At 39.6% G+C, this 23,769-nt stretch overlaps 1 protein-coding gene across 1 annotated transcript in view; it reads left to right on the top strand.

Annotated features, from left to right (window-relative positions):
- The first annotated feature begins 2,997 nt into the window (after positions 1–2,997).
- Positions 2,998–23,769, top strand: part of ALOX5 (arachidonate 5-lipoxygenase) — a 97,818-nt gene continuing 77,046 nt past the window's right edge. Inside the window, exons 1-2 of the mRNA XM_073596518.1 lie at positions 2,998–3,232; positions 19,575–19,773. Of these exons, the coding sequence (XP_073452619.1) occupies positions 3,083–3,232; positions 19,575–19,773 (349 nt within the window). The 5' untranslated portion in view covers positions 2,998–3,082. The remainder of the gene's footprint in view (positions 3,233–19,574; positions 19,774–23,769) is intronic.

Here is a 23,769-nt window from a genome sequence, read left to right on the forward strand (position 1 = left end):
AAAACTCCGTCTGGGCGATGACTCCACCATCGGACATCCGGCCATTCTTCCCCACGTCCACATACAGGAAGTCGTAATTAGCCGACACCACCGCCAACATCACTATACTATTGAACCCCTTGTAATTATAATAGCACGACCCCGAGTTGGGTGGTGGGACGATGTGGACGTGTTTCCCATCAATTGCCCCTCCGCAGTTAGGAAAGTCCCACCGCTGGGCAAAGTGGGAGGCCACAGTCTGCCATTCCTGTGGAAGGAAACTGTTGAGGAAAAAACAATAAACATTACTATTTTTTCACAGAAACATGATTAGGCACAAACATTATGTGGCAACCTCCAGATAGCATTTAGTAAGGGGAATTTAACAAGGCCAAAGTATAAGGTACACCTATCATATTCCCCCTCCCCCTCTCATGGGCCATTTCTAACATGATAGGGGGGGGAATCTTGGACAGGTAACCCTCTTCACTTCATTTAGAGCTGAATGCCTAAATAATGGGTATACTTGGAACAGCCCCTCCTTAGTTATGCTATTGGCACACCACTGGACAGGTAAGAGGTGTCATAATACAAAGATATAAATACACATTGTACACATTTGAGGACATTTGGACATTCTGCTATTACCTATCAAGATAATAATAGAATACAAAAACTTGAAACAGTACCATTGGAAAGTATACAGGCAGGCCCTTGCACTACATGCTTTGGGCAATTCATCCACAAATCTGACCAGTAAAGAGGTGGGTATAGTGTGTATGGGTTTGGCAAAGTCAGCAGATAGATGATTGAGGATACATAGAGAATTGGGATCAGCTGACTTAGCAGTTGGGGGAGGGAGGGTTACAAAAATTATTTGGGGACACCAACAAAAAAAAGCCTCTGGCACTCTGCCCGAATTTAAATCAAAAATAACATTTCCAAACATTTTAGGGGGTGTTTGGGGTAAAGCACTACTATAGAGCTGATAAAATACATTGCTAAGTGACTACATGAGGTGAATATAGGCCAGGAGACACCATGCTGGGGAGGTTATTGAAGGGCAAATATGTATGAAGGACCTAAAATAATAATTACATAAAAATCCAGCATGCATGAGGACAAAGGGGACATTCACAGCATATTACAATCATGGTAATTAGGGAATGAGGAAAGAAATACAAGATATTAGCAAACATTCAATACAATAAAATGTGATATTAAAGGATAAAAATCTTACCTTCATATACTCCTTCTGCAGGACCTGGATGATGGCAGAACAGGTCTCTGGGATTATGATCCCCAGAGCCTGGGGGGAGATGCCTGTCGAGAACTTCAAGTCCTGCAGGCTTCTCCCTGTCGCCAAATACCGCAGGGTAGCGACCAACCTCTGCTCCGGAGTGATGGCTTGCCTCATGCAGGTATCCTGCCTGCTGATATAGGGGGTCAGTGAAGCCAACAAACGGTGAAACACGGGGTCCGTCATCCTGAGAAAGTTCCTGAAATCATCAGGATTATTCTCACGGATCTCACGGAGCAAAGGCATATGAGAGAACTGGTCACGCTGAAGCAACCAATTCTTGGTCCATGAACTCCTCCCCACCCTGTTCATGGACTGGACTTGTGTCAAGGTCAGGACCCCAACACCAAGCCCCCGCACAGCACGAACTCTACGAGGAGTACGCATATGAAACATGGCTAGAAAACGGTCGGCTGCTCAGAACGAAGTAACAGAACGCACTGAAGAACAGCAAGGCCTGTGAAGAGCGACCTGAAAACCAGTAACGAACGAACAAGAATACAATGACTACCTAAAGTCACGCAGAACTTGCTTGCACGCAATGAAGAGCAGATACAAACCCACAAGCACAAACTGAATGGCAGAAAACGATCTGAAAGCCACGAGTCTGAAAAAGCGCGAATCGTCTCTCACCAAACTTTTACTAACACGAGATTAGCAAAAGGAGCCCAAAGGTTGCCGCGCTTGGTTCTGAACCGGCCTTTTCTAGTCTCGTCGTACGTGGTGTACGTGACCACGTGGTTGGCGATCGGAAATTCCAACAACTTTGTGCGACCGTGTGTAGACAAAAAAAGTTTGAGCCAACATCCGTCGGAAAAAATCCTAGGATTTTGTTGTTGTCCGACCGTGTGTACGCCCTATAAGTGTTTCTTAAAGCCAGAAAGTTGCCATTTGAAATGCCTTTAGTTTTTGGCCATGTCTGTGATCTGCTTTTTTCCTACAACAATACACAACGGAAGGAACATCCTCAGGGACTGGTGATTCCATAATTTTTGCCAGGGGTTGTAGTAATAATACGCTTATTGGGATTTTTTTTTTTTGATCAAAAATATATAGCGGAATACATATTGGCCTAAATTTGTGAAGAGATTAGATTTTTTACATTTTTTTATTGGATATGTTTTATAGCAGAAAGTAAAAAATATTGTTTTGTTTTTTTTTTTTTTCAAAATTGTTGGTCTTTTTTTGTTTATAGCACAAAAAGTAAAAACCAATCAAGTACCACCAAAAGAAAGCTATATACGTGGGGGAAAAAATTACATACATTTCATTTGGGCACAGCATCACACGACCGCACAGTTGTTGGTTAAAGTAACGCAGTGCCGTATTGCAAAATGGCCTGGTCATGAAGGGGGGGTAAACCTTCCAGAGCTGAAATGGTTAAAAGAACCTTAATACAGATTACATCAGATCTTCATTGTTGACTCATTCTGATTAATGTGGGTATGTCTTGTGAATATGCATACATTCGGAAATGTTTCTTTTTGTTAAAATAGTGAAAGCAAAAAAAAATTTTAATCCGGCATATGTAACATCATTTACAATAGCTGTCTACTAATGTACTGAATAACTAACATTTCCATTACTGTTCAAAGACTTGTAATACTATGCAAATGTATCTTTCCCAATACTTTAAGAGGAACTGGCAAATCATCAGGATGTGAAGTCAGAACCTGTGTAATTGCAATTAGGGGAGGGCACTGAAGTAACTGAAGTTACAGTTAAAAGCAAGTGTACACATAAAACAAGCCAGTGTGTGCCAGGCCAGGAGCTACGTTCAGTTCGCAGTGTGACACTGGCAGGATGCCTTCTTACACAGTCACTGTAACCACAGGCAGCCAATGGTTTGCTGGCACAGATGATTACATTTATATCACTCTTGTTGGATCAAAAGGCTGCAGTGAGAAGAACTTATTGGACAAACCTTTCTACAATGATTTTGAAAGAGGGGCGGTAAGATTATAAATGATTTTAATAACTTATCTTCTGTGCAGCTAAAAAAAATGTTTAAATGGCATATAGCATTACATATGATTTAGATATTTCATATATGTTTATTGCAACCCATTCCCTTCAGCAATCAGTCTTGTTTTTACATAAAATATTAAGGGAAATATAAACTAACAGAATGTGTATTTAGTTTGTAGCTGATTTTATTTTAAGTTATTTATTATCTTCCTTTGTTTTTAATATGTTGTAGCATTTTCTATTCATATATTATTCCCTTCCATGTAACAGTTGCTACAATGCAAATCTGGTACATTTGGCAAATTAACTCAGAAGAGGAGAGGAAAAAGGGTCAGAGGCCCTTGTTCGGACTTTTCAGGCAATGGACAAAAGTATAATAAAACAAATATTTTATTAACAACAAGATTACAACAGACAGGTCAGATATAGAAAAGAGTTAAAACCATACAATACATATTGACATAAAATTGACACCGAATAGATGCTAGTGAGCCCCTGTGCATCTATTCGCTGTCAATTTTTTGTCAATATGTATTGTATGCTTTTAACTCTTTTCTTTATATGACCTGTCTGTTGTAATCTTGTTGTTAATAAAATATTTGTTTTATTATACTTTTTGTTTTGCTACAGTAGTAATAATATAATAATAATCAGCATCATCAGCATCATGTTGGACAGATAGTTCATGTATCTATGGATGACTAATGATTCCAATATAACTTAACTATCCAAAATTATTCTCTTTTTCTCAATATCTAAACTGTATCACCAGGTGAATGTACACTGGAATATGCTGAGCCTTTGGTTTTAGGGTGGTGAGGATGGTTGGTCATGTAGGCACAATCTGATCATTCTGGCTGCCCAAAAACACTTCTGTTGGCAGTTTTCTCCAAATCTGGCTTATCACCGGGCTGAGGAAAAAAAAGTTTGCAATTAAAATACTTCACTCCAAGAATGACCAACGGGTTAAAGTTTACTGCTTATATAGAGAGAAGGTTGTCATCTGATATTAGATTGAACTAAATTGGTCATATTGGATGAACATTGCGTCTATAGTCAGCTTTATCTAGGACACCAAGTATTTATCTGTAGTGGTAATTTCTGTTTGGAGGTACAATGATAATTTAATGATATCATTTTCTCCATAATAACTAAGTCTGCCAGGATATTAAAGAACTGCAATCAAGCACAAATCACCAGCAATCATGCATAAGAGCAAGTGGCATGCCCTTGGTCCACATTTTTATGAATCGGGTGCAAAATTAATGCAATAAATGCTGCGAACCCCATCACATTTACATATATGCAATAAATCCCTTTGGTAACATCTGGTAATCTCTCTAGTGGGATCTTTCAAGAAATATTATCTGCTGTAATACCTGTCAATTTAAGGCCCATTTGCAGCTTCTGTAACCTAAGGTACTATTGCAGTAAGCCCCTGAGTACATCAATCGATTCCAGTCACTGAACAAAGTTTTCAGAGGTAAAAATAACTTTTAGCATGCTGGACAGAGCCTAATATTTGCTGAGTATTCACTTAGCTTTGTGCATCTATCTTTGCAAAGTCCATCGATATGGATCACATTTGTAACCTCTCATTGGTCTGTGTTCTTCTACTACCATGTCTAGTTATAATTGTCTTTCATGTCCACGCAATCTAAGTTTTTTCTTCTATTGTCTATTATTGAATTTCTACACTAAAAATAAAGGATATTACACTCTAAGTTTATCAACCTTTATAGATACACTCATCCTGGGTACTTATGTATTATTTTAATGGTTTAAGCGTCAGTTGCTGAAATGCATATAAATTACATCAAGAGGAACTTAAGCCCAAAAATCAGCACATAAAAAGATATCATTATTAGGCATATATAGTCCTCCAGACTTGCATATGTGGCCGACTACGATTTCCCATGGAAAACTCATCAGAGTTTTCTGTAAATAGCTGCAGGTGGGAATCCCCTCTCAAAGCAATGGGAGCTCATACCACCCGCAGCCATTTGGGCTATTCACATGTAATCCAACATGCAGCTATTACCTGAGGGTGATTGGCTCTGAATGCAGACTGACTCTCCTGCAGGAAATGGTAGTTGGCACCATACACAAATGTGAATGAGGCCTAAATCAATCTACACATACAAGACATACAGTTTCTTGTGATTGAGTCAAATCAGGAAGTATTATTCCACAGAAATAGATAAACAAGCACTATAACTTATTTATTGCTATGTTCTCCTTAATCATACTAGCTAATAAGCTTTGAATTTCTATAAGATGTATAGCCTTTATTATATTGTGCTTGTAGAGATTGATCCTTTATACCCTATTTGAAAATAGTTGTATGTAGTATGCACTCTAAATATTGTTGTTCTCTCTGTAATCTTTATATACTAATCAATCTTTATACACATAAAAGATAAAAAGATAAATCCTACCACGGATGCTGGCCTGCCACCATTATGGTCTCCTGCCTTCATTACCATCTCCTGCCACAATTGCTGGCCTGTGTCACGCTTATCCTTAGGACAGGTGATCAGGCTTTATAGCTGGCTTTTTTGTTTTTCACCTATAGCAGCCCCCTTTCCCAAAAGATAAGTGGGCCTACCAGTACTCGGTTTCCCCCAGGTCTTATACACAATGTTATAGTGCCTGGCTACCACGCCAGGCAGGTGCAAACTGAGCAGAGCAAACAGGTACTTGTGATTGGCAGACAGGCAGAGTGGTCAATGACAGTCCAGGCTGAGTCCTGAGTGTGTTCAATATCCAATTGTTGTCAACAAGGGAATCCCAACTAGCAGGCGGGGCAGACAAGCAGGGTGCTTGGAGTACATGTTAAAAATGCTATCACAAGTATGAGACTGCGGGCTTGGCTGGCTTAAATCAAGTTTGGTCTCCACTCAGAGACTGTCTACATCAATTACCTTGCAGGTGGACAGGCAGACAGAATGCATCACAGCCAAATCCAGGATGCTGTAATGAGACAGCATCTACCAAGAAGCAGGATCGCTACACGTTCCTAAAAACCTGCCACCATTACCATCTCCAACAACTGCTGCAGAGCTGCCAGAATTAGCAGCTGATGTTTCAGCAGTTTCTCTGCAGCTGTCAAATTTCAGATTTTTTATAATGCAGAATAATTTCTGAATGTTTTAATTTTTTGTGCTGCTCTAGCAATGTCAGAGTGCAGGGGCATGTCTGTGGTGCATCTAAATGTTTGTGGTGTATTATGCTGTTCTGGCAATGTCATGGTGCCAAACCTAATATTTACGCAGTAAGCGGGCTGGAAACGGTTCTTTGTGTTTGGCGGGTTTTCCTCTGGGTGTGCCCCACTGATCCTGTAATTTAAAAGATATTTGTACTTTTTCATGTAAAGTTTTGAACCCTTGTCCTCTCCTGGTCTGAAGTTACTAAAAGGGGTGTAATGTAAGTAACTGGCACCATCCCATGGTTCAGGTCACTGTGTAGGGGGTATAAAGACACCAGTGCAAGATTAGTGCAATGTGAAGACACAAGCGTTACCTAGGATAACAGAAGGTTATGAAGTAGCCTGTTGAAAGCGTGTACCTGTTGCAGGAAAATGGCCTCTAGCAGCGAGGGAGATGCTGTTGGCACCCCTTCTGCCAGCAGTCTGTCTCCCATAGCATTGGGAGCAGATCTGCGCTGCAGAGGTTCCCATCCTGTACAGAGGTACAGAAGCTGAAAAGTTAAGTGAAGTGCACTCACAGAGATTGCGCTAGGCGCATGGCGGGGCCCCTTCTGCTACCGGGAGTGGAATACGCTGGACAGGTGGATGTGGACAAAGCTCAGCATGTCCCTTCTAAATGCAAGTTACAGAGAAGGTGTACATTGTCACGGGGACCTGAGAGTTAACTGGAGAACAGTTGTGGTGCAAGTGTTCATGGTGTACGTTCATCTCTAAGAGTAGAGGCCTGCCTTAAGGTCAAGTATTCCCCTTTGGCAGCCTCAGCCTTGTCCCAGGGCATTGATGGAAACAGCACAAGAGTAGAGGTAGCTCATGTGCACAGTAGAGTTACCCTGATACAGGTGCCTAGCATAGCCTGGAAGAACCTTCCCTGGGGTAGTCCTTTCATGTAACCCAGACTTGGCGCCCCATGAGTTAATGAGAAAACAGGACATGATGACCATCCTGTCACCTTGGCCCTAACCCCTCCCCAACAGGTACCCCAAATGCAGATGACAAATGCAGTGCGTGTGCGGGAACCAAATAACATGGGACCGCAGTACCATACGGTTTGGTACAGTGTGTTTTTCAAAGTAGTTCAAGCACTACTCTTTTGCGTTGTCCAGTACATCTTGCAGCCTATTCAAATGAATGGGTTGTCAAAACACACTGCATGGGGATGCAATCCCGGAGTGAACTGGCCCTAATTGTCATTTTTACCTCAAAACGTGTCTGGTCTTTCTACAATAAACTGTGGGAGGGTTTTTGCTTAAAGACTGTGCATGGAGTCTGGTAAATATTTTGCTGACTTGTTTTTTGTTAACAAATGCATGAGTCAATGGTCTGATTTTAATCCGGCTGTTTTCCCTCCTGTTCAAATTGTAGACAAATTTTTTTATTAATGTGTAGTAAGTCAGTACAATATTTAGCTTTTTTTCATTGTAATTATTATGTCAGGATAAATAAATGCCTCATTTCTCCCTGTTCAAATGCGGACTACTAGAAAGGCTTACATAATATTCAGCATGACACTGTAATATTGCTGCTTTTGTCTCTGACAGTATCCACTGTAATTTTTATTTCTGGATCAAAAGTGCCTCATATTTTCCTCTTCACATGCAACCTACTAAAAAGGTTTACATGATGTGCAGCGCATCTCTGCAATATTTCGGCCTCTTGCCTCTAACATAATGCAGTGTAATTTTTGTTTCAGGTTTTTAAAACCTGCTTGGTCTAGGTACCCAGTCAAGCCACTTGGATACTTTCCCACAACTGTGCTATATGTCTGACTTTTGACTCTGAAATATGCATCTGTAATATTTTTTTTCATAACTATAGATTCATCTCTAGATGTGGGCGTGTCGTTTTTTAGCTATTTTTGGGCACTCTGCCTGGACATTGTATTAAACATTGTATACAATACAGTGGCATATTGCTGCTAGATTTTAAAAAAATGTTGCAGTTATCAAGTTACAGGTAATCAGATCAGGGTGTTCCTTTTTTTTTAATTCAAGGAATAATGTACCATTAAAAATATTTATTATGTAAAAAAACATATAAAAATTATGAAATAACAGGAAAAGTTGTTGTTGACGCTGTCCCAGAGAATCATAATGTCCTTTAACCCCACATATACATTGTAGCCTAAAGGCATCTCTGAAGCATGCAATCCGAAGAAATTATGTTTTTTCTTTGTCAACTTCAGAGTTGCAGAAAATGGACGTCCCTCTTGCTGCTGAGCAACATTTATTAAACATTTTTGTTGCATTGGTACATGCCCCTCCTGTCAGTGACAAGCTCCCCATGCCCTTTTGTTTGTCATTCCATTGACTATTAGCCTTGAAAATGTACAGAACTTATTTTCGAGATTTGCCTGTCATTGACGTCAATGGGATTTGCATCAAAAATCGCAATTTACTGATTTTACATTGAGACTGCCCAAACATTTCTGCTAACTGAACACAGACAGATTAGCTCATCACTAGTAAATAGAGATTTAACTGCTAGTCACCAGTCACTCCAATTGCAGAACACTGAAATCAATGTGCTGTTAAAGGAGAAGTATATCCAAAGCTCGTTTAGCTACACAATTCGTTTTGCATTCCTGTGACCCATTTTCAGCAGAGAGCGGGTTGAAATCCGCTCTCTGCTGATGTCACAGAAATCCAGTCCAGGCACTGGGTCATCCTGACAATGGTAGTTTGGACCCGCCAGGTGCCTGGACTGACACCCCACTCAGCCTCCCAGCGAGCAGCTGAGAGTCTGAGCCAGCCGCCCCTCCACAGCTCAGTGCTCCAGTGAGTGAGGAGGAGGCAGAGTGGAGAGCTGTGAATGACAGTCAGCAGTTTTCTGCTCGGGGAGCTGTCAGAACCAAGTGATCGGTGGTGTTCAATCATTCGGTTTTCAGTGTAGAGGCGCCGAGGGACAGATGCAGTATTGAACGGATGCTGCATCCACCTAGGTAAATATATAAGAAGCAAAGGGCTGATCAAATATTTTCTTGGTTAAGATATTCTTTCATGTCAGCATTTTCCTTTTTTCTTTATACATGGGCAAGATACAGTTGGTTCACTTCCACTTGAAAAAAATCACCCTAAAATGTGTTTTTTTTTTTTTTTTAATTGAACACACCATCTCAACTATACAGGTACAGACATATATGACAGTCTCCAAATCTAATCTAATGTGTATCAGGAAGCAGTGGATATTAATAGCTGAGACTTGTCAGGAGAAGGAATTGCTAGACAGGCTGCAAAGACTTGTCTGAATGTTTTCATTTCCCCCTGATAAGACAGAACTAGAGGTGCCTTTATTGTACTTCACCTCTATGGCTGTAAGCATGCAGGAATAGGCTAACACTAAAAAACATTTCCATTCCATTCCTGCTACTTCTAGGTTTCTGCACACAAAAGTGTCCAATAAAAGAAACCTTTTAGGTTCCAAAAACCTATAACTTCCAGTGCTTAGATGCAAAATCATACATGTCTCCACTTCGCTCCTACAGAACCCAACAACATAAATTACTTAGGAAAGTCCAAATGAGGAAAACTTCATCATGATGTCACAAGGAACTTCATAGGGCTGTGCGTCATGCCTCCATTGGCAAACTCCTACTGGTTTTCGCTGGGGACTTTGTTGAACCCCTCTTCACAGCAGGGTTTATTTACTAAGGGAAAAAAGCATGTTCACTGTGCATACTAAATGTTAGACGTACAGTAGGTTAATGAAGGTGGTGAACCTAAGAATTCACTTAGCAAAGAACACCGAATCACAGGCAAGAAAACTAAACAAAAAACAGGATTTTTGCCCATACATGATTGGGTAATTGAAATCAGCACAGCTTCGCCTCATTCACTAAGCTAAATAAAAATTTAGGTTACCAAGTGCTCTATTCCTTTAGTTAATCAACCCCACTGAGTGGATTTGTTCCCCAAGCAGCGAAAATCCATGCTTCATGGCAAACAAGCAACTTATGCAGATCAGCCCAATTTTCTACAACTCACAGTTCAAGCCCACCAATTCCCTTATCACTACTATTAACTCTTATGCAAATATGAATTACCGATTTTATTTCTAATTAGAAATAAAAAGTTTAATAGGCGAATGCCTATGGACTCTAATTTCACCTACCTTCAACATTTTACTTAGTACTTTAAAGCCCAAGTGAGGCTCATATGAAAAAATAACATTAACCACTTCAGCCCCGGAAGATTTTACCCCCTCCCTGACCAGAGCACTTCCCTGACCAGAGCTTTTTTGTGATTCAGCACTGCGTCGCTTTAACTTACAATTGCGTGGTAGTACGACATTGCACCGAAACAAAATTGATGTCATTTTTTTTCCCACAAATAGAGCTTGCTTTTGGTGGTATTTAATTTAATCGCTGTTCATACTCTGTAACAGACGAACTGACTGTTCTCCCCTCAGAGAACTGGAAACTGTGTTTACACACACAGATCCCGGTTCTCTGTGTGCCCCGAACGATTGCGGGGGCCTGGTGGTGATAGTGACCGCCGGGTGCTTGCATCGGCTCCGTGGGCGAGCAGAGGGCGCGCACGTGCCCCTATCGGCCAAATCTGGAAGCGACATAACATGACGGCGATTCGCGCAGCCGAGCCATAGCCATAGCTGCCATAACCCCGGTATCTCCGTTTTCATGCGGCGGTCGGCTTTCAGATAAAAGTGGTCTCTGCGGCGAATTCACCGCAAGATCACTTTTATCGGTGGCGGGAGAGGGGCCCCCCTCCCGCTGCGATCAGGTGCCCTCCGCCACTTACCGGAGCCATCGGTAGCGGTGGAGGCGATCGCGTCTGTCCCCTTGTTGTGCCTTGAGAAGAGTGAGGGGAGGATGGCGCCCACTCGTCTCCATGACACTGCAGGGCGGAAGCAACGTCAAACCGTCACTTCCGCCCATAGGTCTTAAAGGCATATTTTTTTCAATGTCATTCTTTTAAATGACTTTTTTTTTAATTGCATTTTAGTGTAAATATGAGAGCTGAGGTCTTTCTGACCCCAGATCTCATATTTAAGAGGTCCTGTCATGCTTTTTTCTATTACAAGGGATGTTTACATTCCTTGTAATAGGAATAAAAGTGACACAATTTTTTTTTTAAACAGTGTAAAAATAGATAAAATCATGTAAAATAAATAAGAAAAAAAATTTTTTAAAACCCCCGTCCTGACGAGCAAAACGTGCAACCTGTAGAATTTTTTAACCGTCTCTTATGGAGATTTTTGAGGGTAAAAGTTTGTCGCCATTCCACAAGCGGGTGCAATTTTGAAGCATGACATGTTGGGTATCAATTTACTTAGGGTAACATTATCTATCACAATATAAAAAATTGGGCTAACTTTACTGTTGTCTTATTTTTTTATTCAAAAAAGTGAATTTTTTCCTACAAAAGCGCGCTTGTAAGACCGCTGCGCAAATACGGTGTGAAAAAAAGTATTGCAATGACCGCCATTTTATTCCCCAGGGTGTTAGAAAAAAAACAATATATAATGTTTAGGGGGTTCTAAGTAATTTTCTAGCAAAAAAGCCTGTTTTAAACATGTAAACACCTAAATTCCAAAACGAGGCTGGTCCTTAAGTGGTTAAATACAGTATTTACAGCATATTAAAATGGATACTTTTTTATACGTGTGCAAAAAAGAGAAGTCAAACCCCACACCCTCTTTCCTCTTTTTATGCACTTATATAGTAATACCATGTGGTCAAAGAGGTTATATCTCTTACATGATATTACACAAGCATATCCTGCATTAACAACATCTAATGCAGCAGACTAATCTAGTTGCAAAATCATCCAGCTTTATCATGATAGTTCACTTCCCTTAGCCAAATTTAGATTTTGCTGTACACTTTGCTATCTGTCAATGTTCGCTTGTCAAATTTTTCCAAATGCCACAATTATTTTCTGAAAAAGAATCATTCGAATTTTTATATTACTCCTTTTAAACACAGCAATTATCTTGATCAAATTGATAGATTTTTTTTGACAGCACACAATCATTTTGTGTTTATTTGTTAATAAAAAGAAAAGTAAAATGGGTCACAGGAGTGCAAATCGAACTGCACTCCTGTAACCTACAGGAGAAGTATAGACAGAATAGCTTTGGCTATACTTCTCCTTCAAGACATTAGGCAAAGATCAAAAGGCAAGGTGGTTTTATAGGGCTAGGCTTTGCAATATTTATTTATTTATTTCAGGTACTTATATAGCGCCGTCAATTTACGCAGCGCTTTACATATACATTGTACATTCACATCAGTCCCTACCCTCAAGGAGCTTACAATCTAAGGTCCCTATCTCACATTCATATATACTAGGGACAATTTAGATAGGATCCAATTAATTTGTATGACAACAATTCATTACCTTATATTATTTCATCTAATACAGTGGGTATATCTTCCTACTTTGCATAGTATCTGCATTTTAGAATCATAACACCAGCTATATATACTTGTGCAATGAATACTGAAACATTTTATATATTTATTTGAAACCCTGATGGCAGAAAACCACTGTGTTTTCTAATTAAAGGAAGTTGACAGCCCATCAGATAAATTGATGAAATGCACTCGGAAGAATACTGTTCCTACTTCAATTTTTTTAAGAATTTCTGATGAGAACTGTACATTTTCCCAGCCATGTGGCAGAGCTGAAGATCTTATTGACACATTAGAAGAAGTGACAGTCTTGTTAAAGTGAGTTGTTGAATTAGCAGAAGTCATGAATGGGCCACGTTGTTAAAGAAAACCATCGCTGATTCCCTGTACATTCTAAAGGCGTGACCATTATGTTGACCTTCTGACACTGACTTTGAGTCAGGACAAGGGCACAGGACAAGTATGCACATCAGGAACGTAAGAGCAAAGTCATAAAACAGAGAAATAAGAGAGCCAGCATAAAATCCAGGCAATTAGCATTTGCAGATTAAGAAGTCAGCAATTCCAGCCCCCATATTTCTCTCAGAAAAGGTTTTCTTTATAGATTACTAACCTTAAAAAGTTACATTCGATTAAAAAAAAAGATAATAATAGCATACAATGTGAATGGCTGGCATAGACAATGACAGACATTTAGCTTTTAGATTCCATTTAAAGTGGAACTTTACCCATAAAAAAAATGTTCTTTAGCAATACATTCCACATTATTAATTATGATATCAAAATTAGTGTGTGCTGTAAATTGCCTCCAGCATTGTTCATGTTTCTTTTTGCTGGAGGCTGCCCTTTTGCTGAAGCCCAGAGCCCCTGAGCAGCAGGTAATCTTGAGGCTGCCAGCAAATTAGCCTTTACATTTTTGGCACAGTGCTGAAAAATAGAGAGCAACTGAGCATGTGTGGAGCAGGGTGAGACAGTGTATTACTGGATTTTACACAGTATAGGCACTTATTTTAAATGTTTTATATAGCTATACCTGCAAAAGGGGCTAGCCTAAAGTGATCTAGCAGGACTTAAAGTGTTGCTAAACCCAGGACCCTGCATTCACTATATCTGGTCTCCCACAGAACATGGGAATGCAATTATTTTAGTAAATATAAACTACTAAATGCCTTTTCTCATCAGCAGTATATAGCAGTCTTGTGACTTCTATCAGTGTCTGGTTAAAGTTTGTAGGAGGAGTTTTCACTCTACCCTTACTGTCCTATGAGGCTACAGTACGCCTGACCCTTTGTCTGGACAGTGCTGATTGGTCCTGTGCGATCACATGCACTCTCCCAGAAGAAAAAAACACTCTCAAGCAATATACACCGAAACTGAGCATGTTCAGAGTGACTCCAAAGGCTCTGTCTTATTAGGAGATGGTTAGGGGACAGTGGAAGAAAGGGAGGATCAGAGGAGACAGGATCAAACACCCTTTTTACACAATGCAGAGGATTAACCCCTTAGGTTCCACAGTGAGTATAACAAGCATGCTTTACTGCATATACAGACTGATTTTACTGTTGTGGGTTTAGTAACACTTTTTTTCTGACTAAAGTCCCACTTTAAATAGATTTGTTGTTAGTTCTACATGAGAATTATTTCAGACTTCCATCAAAATTCATTTGCCATGTAACCTGAAAATATAGTGTGCCAGGCTTGTGATTTCTGGTGACTAGTACTGTAACAGCTGAAAAAATATAATTTAGTAAATAATGTTACATAGGTGCATTGGGGGTTATTTACTAAAGGCAAATCCACTTTGCACTTGGAAGTGCAGTCGCTGTAAATCCGAGGGGGACATGCAAGGAAAATAAAAAACAGCATTTTAGCTTGCACATGATTGAATGATAAAATCAGCAGAGCTTTCCCTCATTTCTGATCTACCGCTCAGATTTACAGCGACTGCACTTCCAAGTGCACTTGCTGTGCACTTGTAGTGCAAAGTGGACTTACCTTTAGTAAATAACCCCCATTGTTTAGTCACTCTAACAAACTGCCATGTAATCAGGATAGCAGCTTCCATTGACAATACACTGATCTGCCAAGAGAACAATGACAACTTCAGTAATGCAATGGGGGTTATTTACGAAAGGCAAATCCACTTTGCACTTTCGTAAATAACTCCCAATGTCTTCTGTAAGAAATCTTCTTCGGTAAATTTTGAGGAATAATGTCTCCACGGTACCTACAGCTACAAAGGTATACAGTATATTATGTCCATACTTGAATGTTCTTGCCACTGGTTCACATGAAGCCTCAGTGAAGGTCACCATGGTTTTGCAACACCGCTGGTCAACTGTTCTGACAAATGGACCAGGTCGCCACTACACCACGCTATACTAGATGTTACATTTATGTTTTCTATTTTTAAAAAAATTTACTTTACAAAAGTAAAAGCTGACCATTCATACTGTTTACTAAACATCCTCTTTACTATTCTTTGTTCCTCAAAATACAAATACAAGAAGTATAATATGTTGCAGCTAAGCAAAATAGACAAAAAACTAGAAGTAAAAGGTTGTTCACTTTTCATTAATACAAGGCAGATATACTGTTTTAAGGATGATTTCACTTCCTGCTTAGGCTTCCTTTAAAAACAGTTTGTATTGACTTCTTTCCATCTGGGTTCAGTGGTTTATGTTACAAAATAAGATAATCCATTGTCTAGGAATTCATAAGTAAACATGAGCTGAAGCACATACTGTAAGGATTTCATTTTAAATTATATGAATAGCAAATTGCAGGTCAGCACCACCAAATTACAGTATGCAAGACACTATTTCACAACTTAATGACTTTGGGTGATCGGGTTCTTCTGTAAACAATGTCTTTTCTCGTGCACATAAATTTTCCTGTGCACAAAAATGAAGCAATATGCATAACAATACCTCTAGTAAGCACACGGGCTAAATGTTGCCAGAATTAAAAAACTGTGTAGATTGTAACATATGGCACAATCCTTGTAGCTTGTAAAAAGTGAGAGCCTAACAGACACATATAAACCTCAGTACAATTATTTGTAAAAAAAAAAATAACCTCTTTCATTACATTTGTTTTTCTGTACACAGAAGAACTTATTTAACATGGTAATCGAATACTGAGCAAGCAGCAACAGTTGTACAATATAGCAATAAAGGGTAATGCCACTTTTGGAGAAAATCGTTCCCCATCTGGGTGACCAATGTACATTAATAAACCAAAATAGTCCCGCTGATCAAATATAGTGAAACAACCATAAAAAAGTGTAAAAATAACTACATAATTCATATAATTTCATATAAAGTGAATAGTTATTCATGAAATAAAGTCTCTGAAAGATAGCGAATGACGTAAGTTGTATAACGGTAGAAATCCAGAAGGATGAAAAAAATTCTCAGGGCTTTCACCACCACCAAGGGAAAGAGATGGAGCTCTCCGTGTGGCAATCACCTGAAGGAATGGAGACTCTTACCGGAAGGAGTGGACCTCCTGTTGCAGCAAGGTCACACACGCCTGTAGATATAGCCCTCTGCGGGGTCTGAGATGAATCTTAACTCTAGGGTGCGCAGACAGACTGGGGGCATCCTTCTCAATGTATGGCCACCGTCCATCTTCCTTTCTCAAGAGGACAATCTTCCAAATTAGCACAGAGCATGTAGAGGAACAAAGGCTCCAGTAGCGCGTTATCTTTAAAAAACTGGTTTATTGTATAAAATCTCTAGTTGGATGTACAAACATCATGAAAAACAATTGCCGGCAATAAAACTCAAACACCCGCACTTCCGGCCCCTGGAAGACGTCACATTTGATTAAACATGTTGGGCAGAGCTACGCGCTGACATCATCATGCCCCACGTGACCCCGGAAGTGCAGGTGTTTCGAGTTTTATTGCCGGCAAGTGTTTTTCATGATGTTGGTACATCCAACTAGAGATTTTATACAATAAACCAGTTTTTAAAAGATAACGCACTATTGGAGCCTTTGTTCCTCTGCATGCTTTCTGCTAACTTGGAAGGTTGTGCCCTCGAGGAAGGGAGAACGACGGTGGCCATACATTGAGAAGGATGCCCCCAGCCTGCCCGCGCACCCTAGAGCCAGGATTCATCTCAGACCCCGCAGAGGGCTATATCTGCAGGCGTGTGTGACCCCGCTGCAAAAGGAGGTCCAGTCCTTCCAGTAAGAGTCTCCATTCCTTCAGGTGATTGCCACACAGAGAGCTCCATCTCTTTCCCTTGGTGGTGGTGAAAGCCCTGAGAATTTTTTTCATCCTTCTGGATTTCTACCGTTATAGAACTTGCTTCATTCGCTATCTTTCAAAGACTTTATTTCAATAATAACCCTTCACTTTGTATGCAATTATATGTATTATATAGATATTTTTACACTCTAGTGACTTACAGCGTTTTAAGGTTTCAGTTTTATGGTTGTTTCAGTATATTTGATCAGCGCAACTATTTTGGTTTAATAATTTTTGTACATGACTATATTGCATGTTTGTGTCGCTGCTTTTTCTCACAAGAGTTCTCACAGTTACTATTATTATTAGCGCGGTATACCACTCACACGATCAATGTACATTGCAGGGACAATTTCAACAAACTTTTTTGCAGATTACTAAATTTTATTTTGAAGAAATAGCTGTTTGTCTGTGTTCATGTGCTAACTGAATTTGTATGGGAGTGGTTTTATAATTATCAATCAGCTACTGCATCTGTAGGGTTCTAATGAGGAAAGTTGCAGGGTCTGCATTCCTTCAGATGTGATTTAACCTTTTTAAAGTATCGCACCAAAATTTACATTTTTGTTGCAGGGGATGCTCCAAATCTGATTTGTATCTTAGTGCAGACTTCTGGGAAAATCACTAAGCCAATCACACAAGCAAGAAATTACATTTCTGTGGGGCGTTCTGTACACCATCTGTTTACAGAACACCTCCAGGCAGCCATATTGCATTGCATTTTACAGAAAATTACAGAGCTGCAGATTGAAAAGGAAATGTCATTTTTAATAACATTTAATTACAATATGACTTGTGTCGCAATTGTATATGCTGTATTGTTTTTTATTATTTGCTATTTTTTCCCCCACAAACATGGAGTTACCCGTTAGGAGTGCAAGAGTTGGGAGTAGGTTATTTATAGCCTAGTATCCTGATCTCAGGGATCAGGAGTGCGTAATGCACAGAGTGCAGGGTTCAAAAGTGTGTAGTGCACAGAACACAGGAGTCAAGGGATTGTAATGTACAGGTCAGTCAACAGAGTACATAAAAAAATCACCTCCCTACCCAAGCTGCCAAAATGTTCCCCAGGACAAATAGCCTCACTTGCTAGTACAGATTTCCTCCCTCTAGTACAGCTCTTCCACCCCCTACAAATTCCTTCCCTCAATACAGATCTTCCACCCAGTACAGATCTCCCCCCCCAGTGCAAATCTCCCCTCCAATGCAGATCTTCTTCCCCCAGTACAGATTCCTTCCCCCAATACAAATCTCCTACCCCAATACATATTCCCATAATACATATCTCCACCCAGTACAGATCTCCCCCTCCGTCCAATATAGATTTCCCCATTATAGGTCTCCTGCCCTGTACAACTCTCCCCTGAACGTCTTTAACTGTTTGCTCTGAACTGGCACTGTTTGTCTGTGAGGTCTGACAGGCAGCAGGAGTGCAAGGTGAAGTACTTTGGGTGTGCTACTGCTTTCAGCGGTAGCTCCTGCACCAAGGATGCTTTGGGGTGAGAGAGAGGGGGAGTTGGACATCCTTAATCCCTCCCTTTTTTGTGTGAATGTAATTATGTATGGGCGAATATATGCTAGTTTTAGAAAGCTGTCAGAAAAGAATTTACTTAGTTTTTAAAGTAGAATTCCAGCTAAAATGTTTCTTCTAGTCTAACAAAGGAAAGGGTTAGCAACATTGTCAGAAGATTTTATTTCCATCTGTACCTTCAACAGGCTGAAGTTCAACTTAAAAAAATTAATTAGCATTATAAATGTTTTGCATTATATAACTGGCTTCCTGTCCAGTACTTTGGCAGAAAATACTACTGCTTGTACTTTTGTGCTTCCTTTTTCTTAATGAAAACATTATACTGATAAGACAAAGTTGTAATAATAAGGTCAAATAAATGTTATATATGTAATTCCCTCTACACCAATATAAATTTTTCATATAGTTATAAAATTACACACCATTCCACTTGCTGACCCAGCTAACAGTACTGGTACAAAGAGGCTGTTTTAAGACTTTTCTTGCTCTTTCTCTCATGTCACAACTCACAAGTAATCTCTAGATTGCAGCTGTGAAACTATATGTACAAATCCAACTTCGAATTTCCCTTCCTTCATCCTTTTTTCCCCCTCTCCCCAATTAATCGAAAAGTTAAGGATGATATCCAGGTAGGTGAAACATAGAGACATTTGAAGGTAAAAATATATTTCAACAGCCTCTCTGCAGAGGATAGCAAGACTAATGATATGGGCCACCTTGGGTTGTTAAGTGGTGAACAATATTACCTACTCATTCGACACATATAGCTCTATCTATCTATCCATCTATCTATCTATCTATCTATCTATCTATCTATCTATCTATCTATCTATCTATCTATCTATCTATCTATCTATCTATCTATCTATCTATCTATCTATCTATCTATCTATCTATCTATCTGTCTTTTCTTTATGTAAGAAAGTTTTCTATTAACCTGGTGCATGTTGTTACCTTTAGGTAGATTCCTATGATGTCACTGTATCAGAAGATCTCGGAGATATTCATCTAATAAAAATCGAGAAACATAAATACTGGTATACAGATAACTGGTACTGTCGTCACATTACAGTAAAGACTCCAGCGGGAGACTACTTGGAGTTCCCTTGCTACAGGTGGATCAGCAATGAGAAAGAAATTGATCTTCGTGAAGGGACAGGTTAGTATTAGCTCGGCTTTAGCATTCAGAATTTTAATAGAACAATATATAAAACAGAAACTCCAAGCCAAACCAATTTTAATAAAAGTTAAAAAAATATAATTTGCTCCACAATTATTAAGACAGTAGGCCCAGCAGAAAACATGCAGCTTATGGAACTTGAATAGAAAAGTTGTAAAGGAAGCTAAATCTCTTCCTCAAACAGTGTGCACGTTTTAGTTATTTTCTTAGATTCATAGGTGAGATCACTAGTGTTGCTCTCAACACATCCTAATAATTAATTAATAAGTAATACTAAACCCTCCAACTTTTTTCCATTATTTGACTCTTATATGTTTTTAGTAGATTTGTTTGCCACACTACCTTTTTTGGATCCCCCCTGCCCCTAAGCCCAGACTGCTGTCTGGCATTTTCCCAAACTTCTGTAAGGGTGACCCCAAACCCTAAGGACTAAGTGAGGGTAGGAGAGCCTGGACAAAGAAGACAGAGGAAGAGGGAGAACAGTGGGGTGCGTAGCTGCTCTAGGCTTAGGAGATAGCTGTGCCAGTGTATACATGCCAGGAGCATGCACGCAAGGGAGGCTGCAAGACAGGGGTTTGGGAAGAGGCAGTTTCATAGCAGTGGTGAACAACAACCATAGGTCTGAGAGAAAATGTACACAGCAAACATGGTAAGTGCTGAGATCTGAAACACTTTACCCTGTAGGTTTAAGAGCACTTTATTACAACTGTGTCACTATCTATTCTCAGGAAACCCTCAATGTCACCCTATCAATTTGTTGTGGGTTGCAACTGGACAAGATCCCTAACAGGATCCCTAACAGACCACTTGCCTTCAAAGATACTGCTGATCCACAAATATGTTGTCCCATAGCCTTTATTAGTGAAGCTCTTCGGTATTTTGACCCATGGGAAGTCTAAGGGCAATTTTTACTTCCCCTTCAAGCTGCCGCCAAAACTGCATATGATTAGGTTTTTTAAATAATAGAATTCAATAATGTTATTTACTAGAGAGTAATGTTTCTAGGATGTCAATGTCCAACAACTGCTTTCAAGAAGATAAAATAACACTGAAATTATATTATTTGAGCTTCCCTAAATCCTCAATGCCCACATTAGCAACTTTCACCAGGAGAATTAGTTATTTTGCTGATCGAATAAAAATTAGTCCTGTTCAGGTAGTGGCTGCAGGTTCGTCTCTGACTGCAGGTATCTTTCTAAAATCTAGGCAGTCCTTAGCATTAAGTAGGTGTTATCCCAATTTGGCTGCAGAAGTGAAAACACACTTCAATGCAAAACACATTGAAGTGTGTTTTCACTTCTGCAGCCAAATTGGGATAACACCTACTTAATGCTAAGGACGATGCTGGGGAGGTAATGTTTACCATAATTAACTCTGCATTTTGACGTCAAATTTCAATTTAGTGTTAGTCATAGTTTTTTTACTTAAATGCCATTTTTTGTTGTATTTTAGTCATTTTAATTGTTTTAGTTTTAGTCGTATTTTAGTCGACTAAAATCTCCAGTGCATTTTAGTCAATTAAGATTTAATGGGTTTAGTTCATTTGTAATGCATTGATAAAGCATTTCTCTAGAATTGCCAAACTCACTATATACTCCTGAAGCAAAAATCTAATAACATGTTATTATTTATGATATTAAGATATGAACATGCACTACAGACACAGATTTAGCCGTTGTGATATATCACATCTTTATATATAAAACCAAGTTTCTTAAACAAACAAAAATATTGTTTTTTTTTTTTTTTTTGACAAACAGAAGTGCAACTTTAAAAAAAAAATATATATATATATATATATATATATATATATATATATATATATATATATATATATATATATATATATATATATATATATATATATATATATTAAAAAAACCTCTATTGACTGTAATTGCATTGCACATACTGTATTACTTGAATATATTACCAACATTAAATATTAAGAAAAAAATAAGAAAATCCTTTTTCTTAATCTTTTTTTTTTCTTTCAGCAGCTTAGTAGATGCCCCCCTACTTATTCTTATGTGGTAGTGCAGTGATAATTTTGACATCAAATTTCGATTTAGTTTTAGTCATAGTATTTAACTAAAATACCATTTTAGTCGGCTTTTAGTCATCTGAATTGTTTTAGTCGTATTTTAGTCGGTGAAAATAGTGTTAATTTCGTCGACTAAAATATTTTGTCGGCTTAGGTTCTGCTTTGTATGTTAATGCACTTTGTCCCCAAGTTGTCCCTCTTTATTGTACTTTCAAATTGTTGAAATTAGGCTGCAGTCTGCTCAAAGTCCTGTTCCAAAGCAACAGCTAGAAAGGTAAGTATTTTAGGTATACTGTGTGAATAGGAACACATAACCAACATATAGAGGGTTTCCCAAATTTGACTGCAAAAATGGAACTACACCAAAGCCTGCTGGTGCAACAAACCCTAACCATTAAACTTACACAAGAAAAGGCGACATACTATGAACCAGTAGCGTAACTAGAACCTTCAGGACCCCGATGCAAGAAACCATGGAGGGCCCCCCTGACCCCCGGACAGGGCTCTTTCCTCCGAGCCCGATGGTGGCACACCAGGGCCTGGTCACAAGTGGGTGGCTGCATATAAAGTAACCGATTTCTCCATCCCCCCCGCTTCTCCTCTCCCTCCCACAGGCATTCAGAAGGAAAATGGAGAGATCGGTTCCTCTATGTCGGTGTTTCTCAATCTTTTTCCAGTCAGGGCACCCTTGAAGTACACCCCTAGATTAATGGGGCTGCACTGCAACCACCCTGCAACTGTGTGCATTGCATGCAGCCAATCAGGCGACGGGTAACAGACCCGCACACCTGATTGGTGGAGAGGCGGTTCAGAGTTAGGAAAGTGAATATTAATTTGCTTTTCTAACACACCTGGGTGGACTGTGAGCGCCAAGCATGGCACTCGCAGTTCACCTATTTTGAAGCCTATTAGAGCCTATGGCTCTAATCAGGTGCTTCAAAAACACCCCCCTGCTGTAATTCAGGTGCCCAAAAAGGGGCCGGACACCTAAATATGGGGGTGGCAGCGGTGGCCATGGATAGATGCATGCATCATAGAGGGGGTGGCTGGAGAGAGGGGGCTGCGCTTGTGTGCCCTTATGGACGCAAGGCCACTGATAAACACATGCACATACATGCACACTTACATACATACATATGCACACACACATGCATATATACACATACATGCACAGACATATACATACATGCACACACGTATACATAATGCAAACACACAGTAGATAGATATTCTTATAAAAAATGGCAGACCTTTACCTTAGCTCTTCCTGCCGGGTACTGCACTGTACTGCACTGTAGGGGGAGACAAAGAGCACAGCACATACTGCTTTCACTTTGATGAGCTCCCTGCACAGTCAGTGCCAATTACAGTTCGGCTGACAAACGAGGAGCTCAGTCTCAGCCGTCCCTGCCGTTCCTCCTATCGAAGAGCACAGGGGGCCCTCAAGGGTCCCCTGCAGTAAAGGGCCCAGTCGCCATGGCGACCCCTATAATTCCACCACTGCCATGAACAATTAGCAGATTGATGACCACACAGTGTTGTTGCTAAGATCCATAGGTTTATTAAAAAAATTAAAAATTCCAAATAACATGACATACAATAAAACAAGTGTTGACATGTTTCACGCCAATGGGCACTTAATCATAACTAACTTGACATTCCACTCGTTAACAAAAATCGTAATATCATTTTGACAATTCTGAAATTAATTGTGATATTTTGTTGGACAATCTAAAATGTTACAGTGTGGGCAACTTCTGAACTTATCTCTAAGCCAAACCCAACCTGCTACCAGCTTCTTACCTGAGCTGCAGGGCAAGAATGACCCAGCCCTCAGCTCACTGGAGTAAAAAAAGTGCACAGGTTGTGAGTTCGACTAGAGATGAGTTTGAAGGAAGCCCAAATTCAACTTAAGCAGTCTAGACAGCCCA

The sequence above is a fragment of the Aquarana catesbeiana genome, linkage group LG08 (assembly GCF_042186555.1).
Source record: "Aquarana catesbeiana isolate 2022-GZ linkage group LG08, ASM4218655v1, whole genome shotgun sequence".
Lineage (NCBI taxonomy): Eukaryota > Metazoa > Chordata > Amphibia > Anura > Ranidae > Aquarana > Aquarana catesbeiana.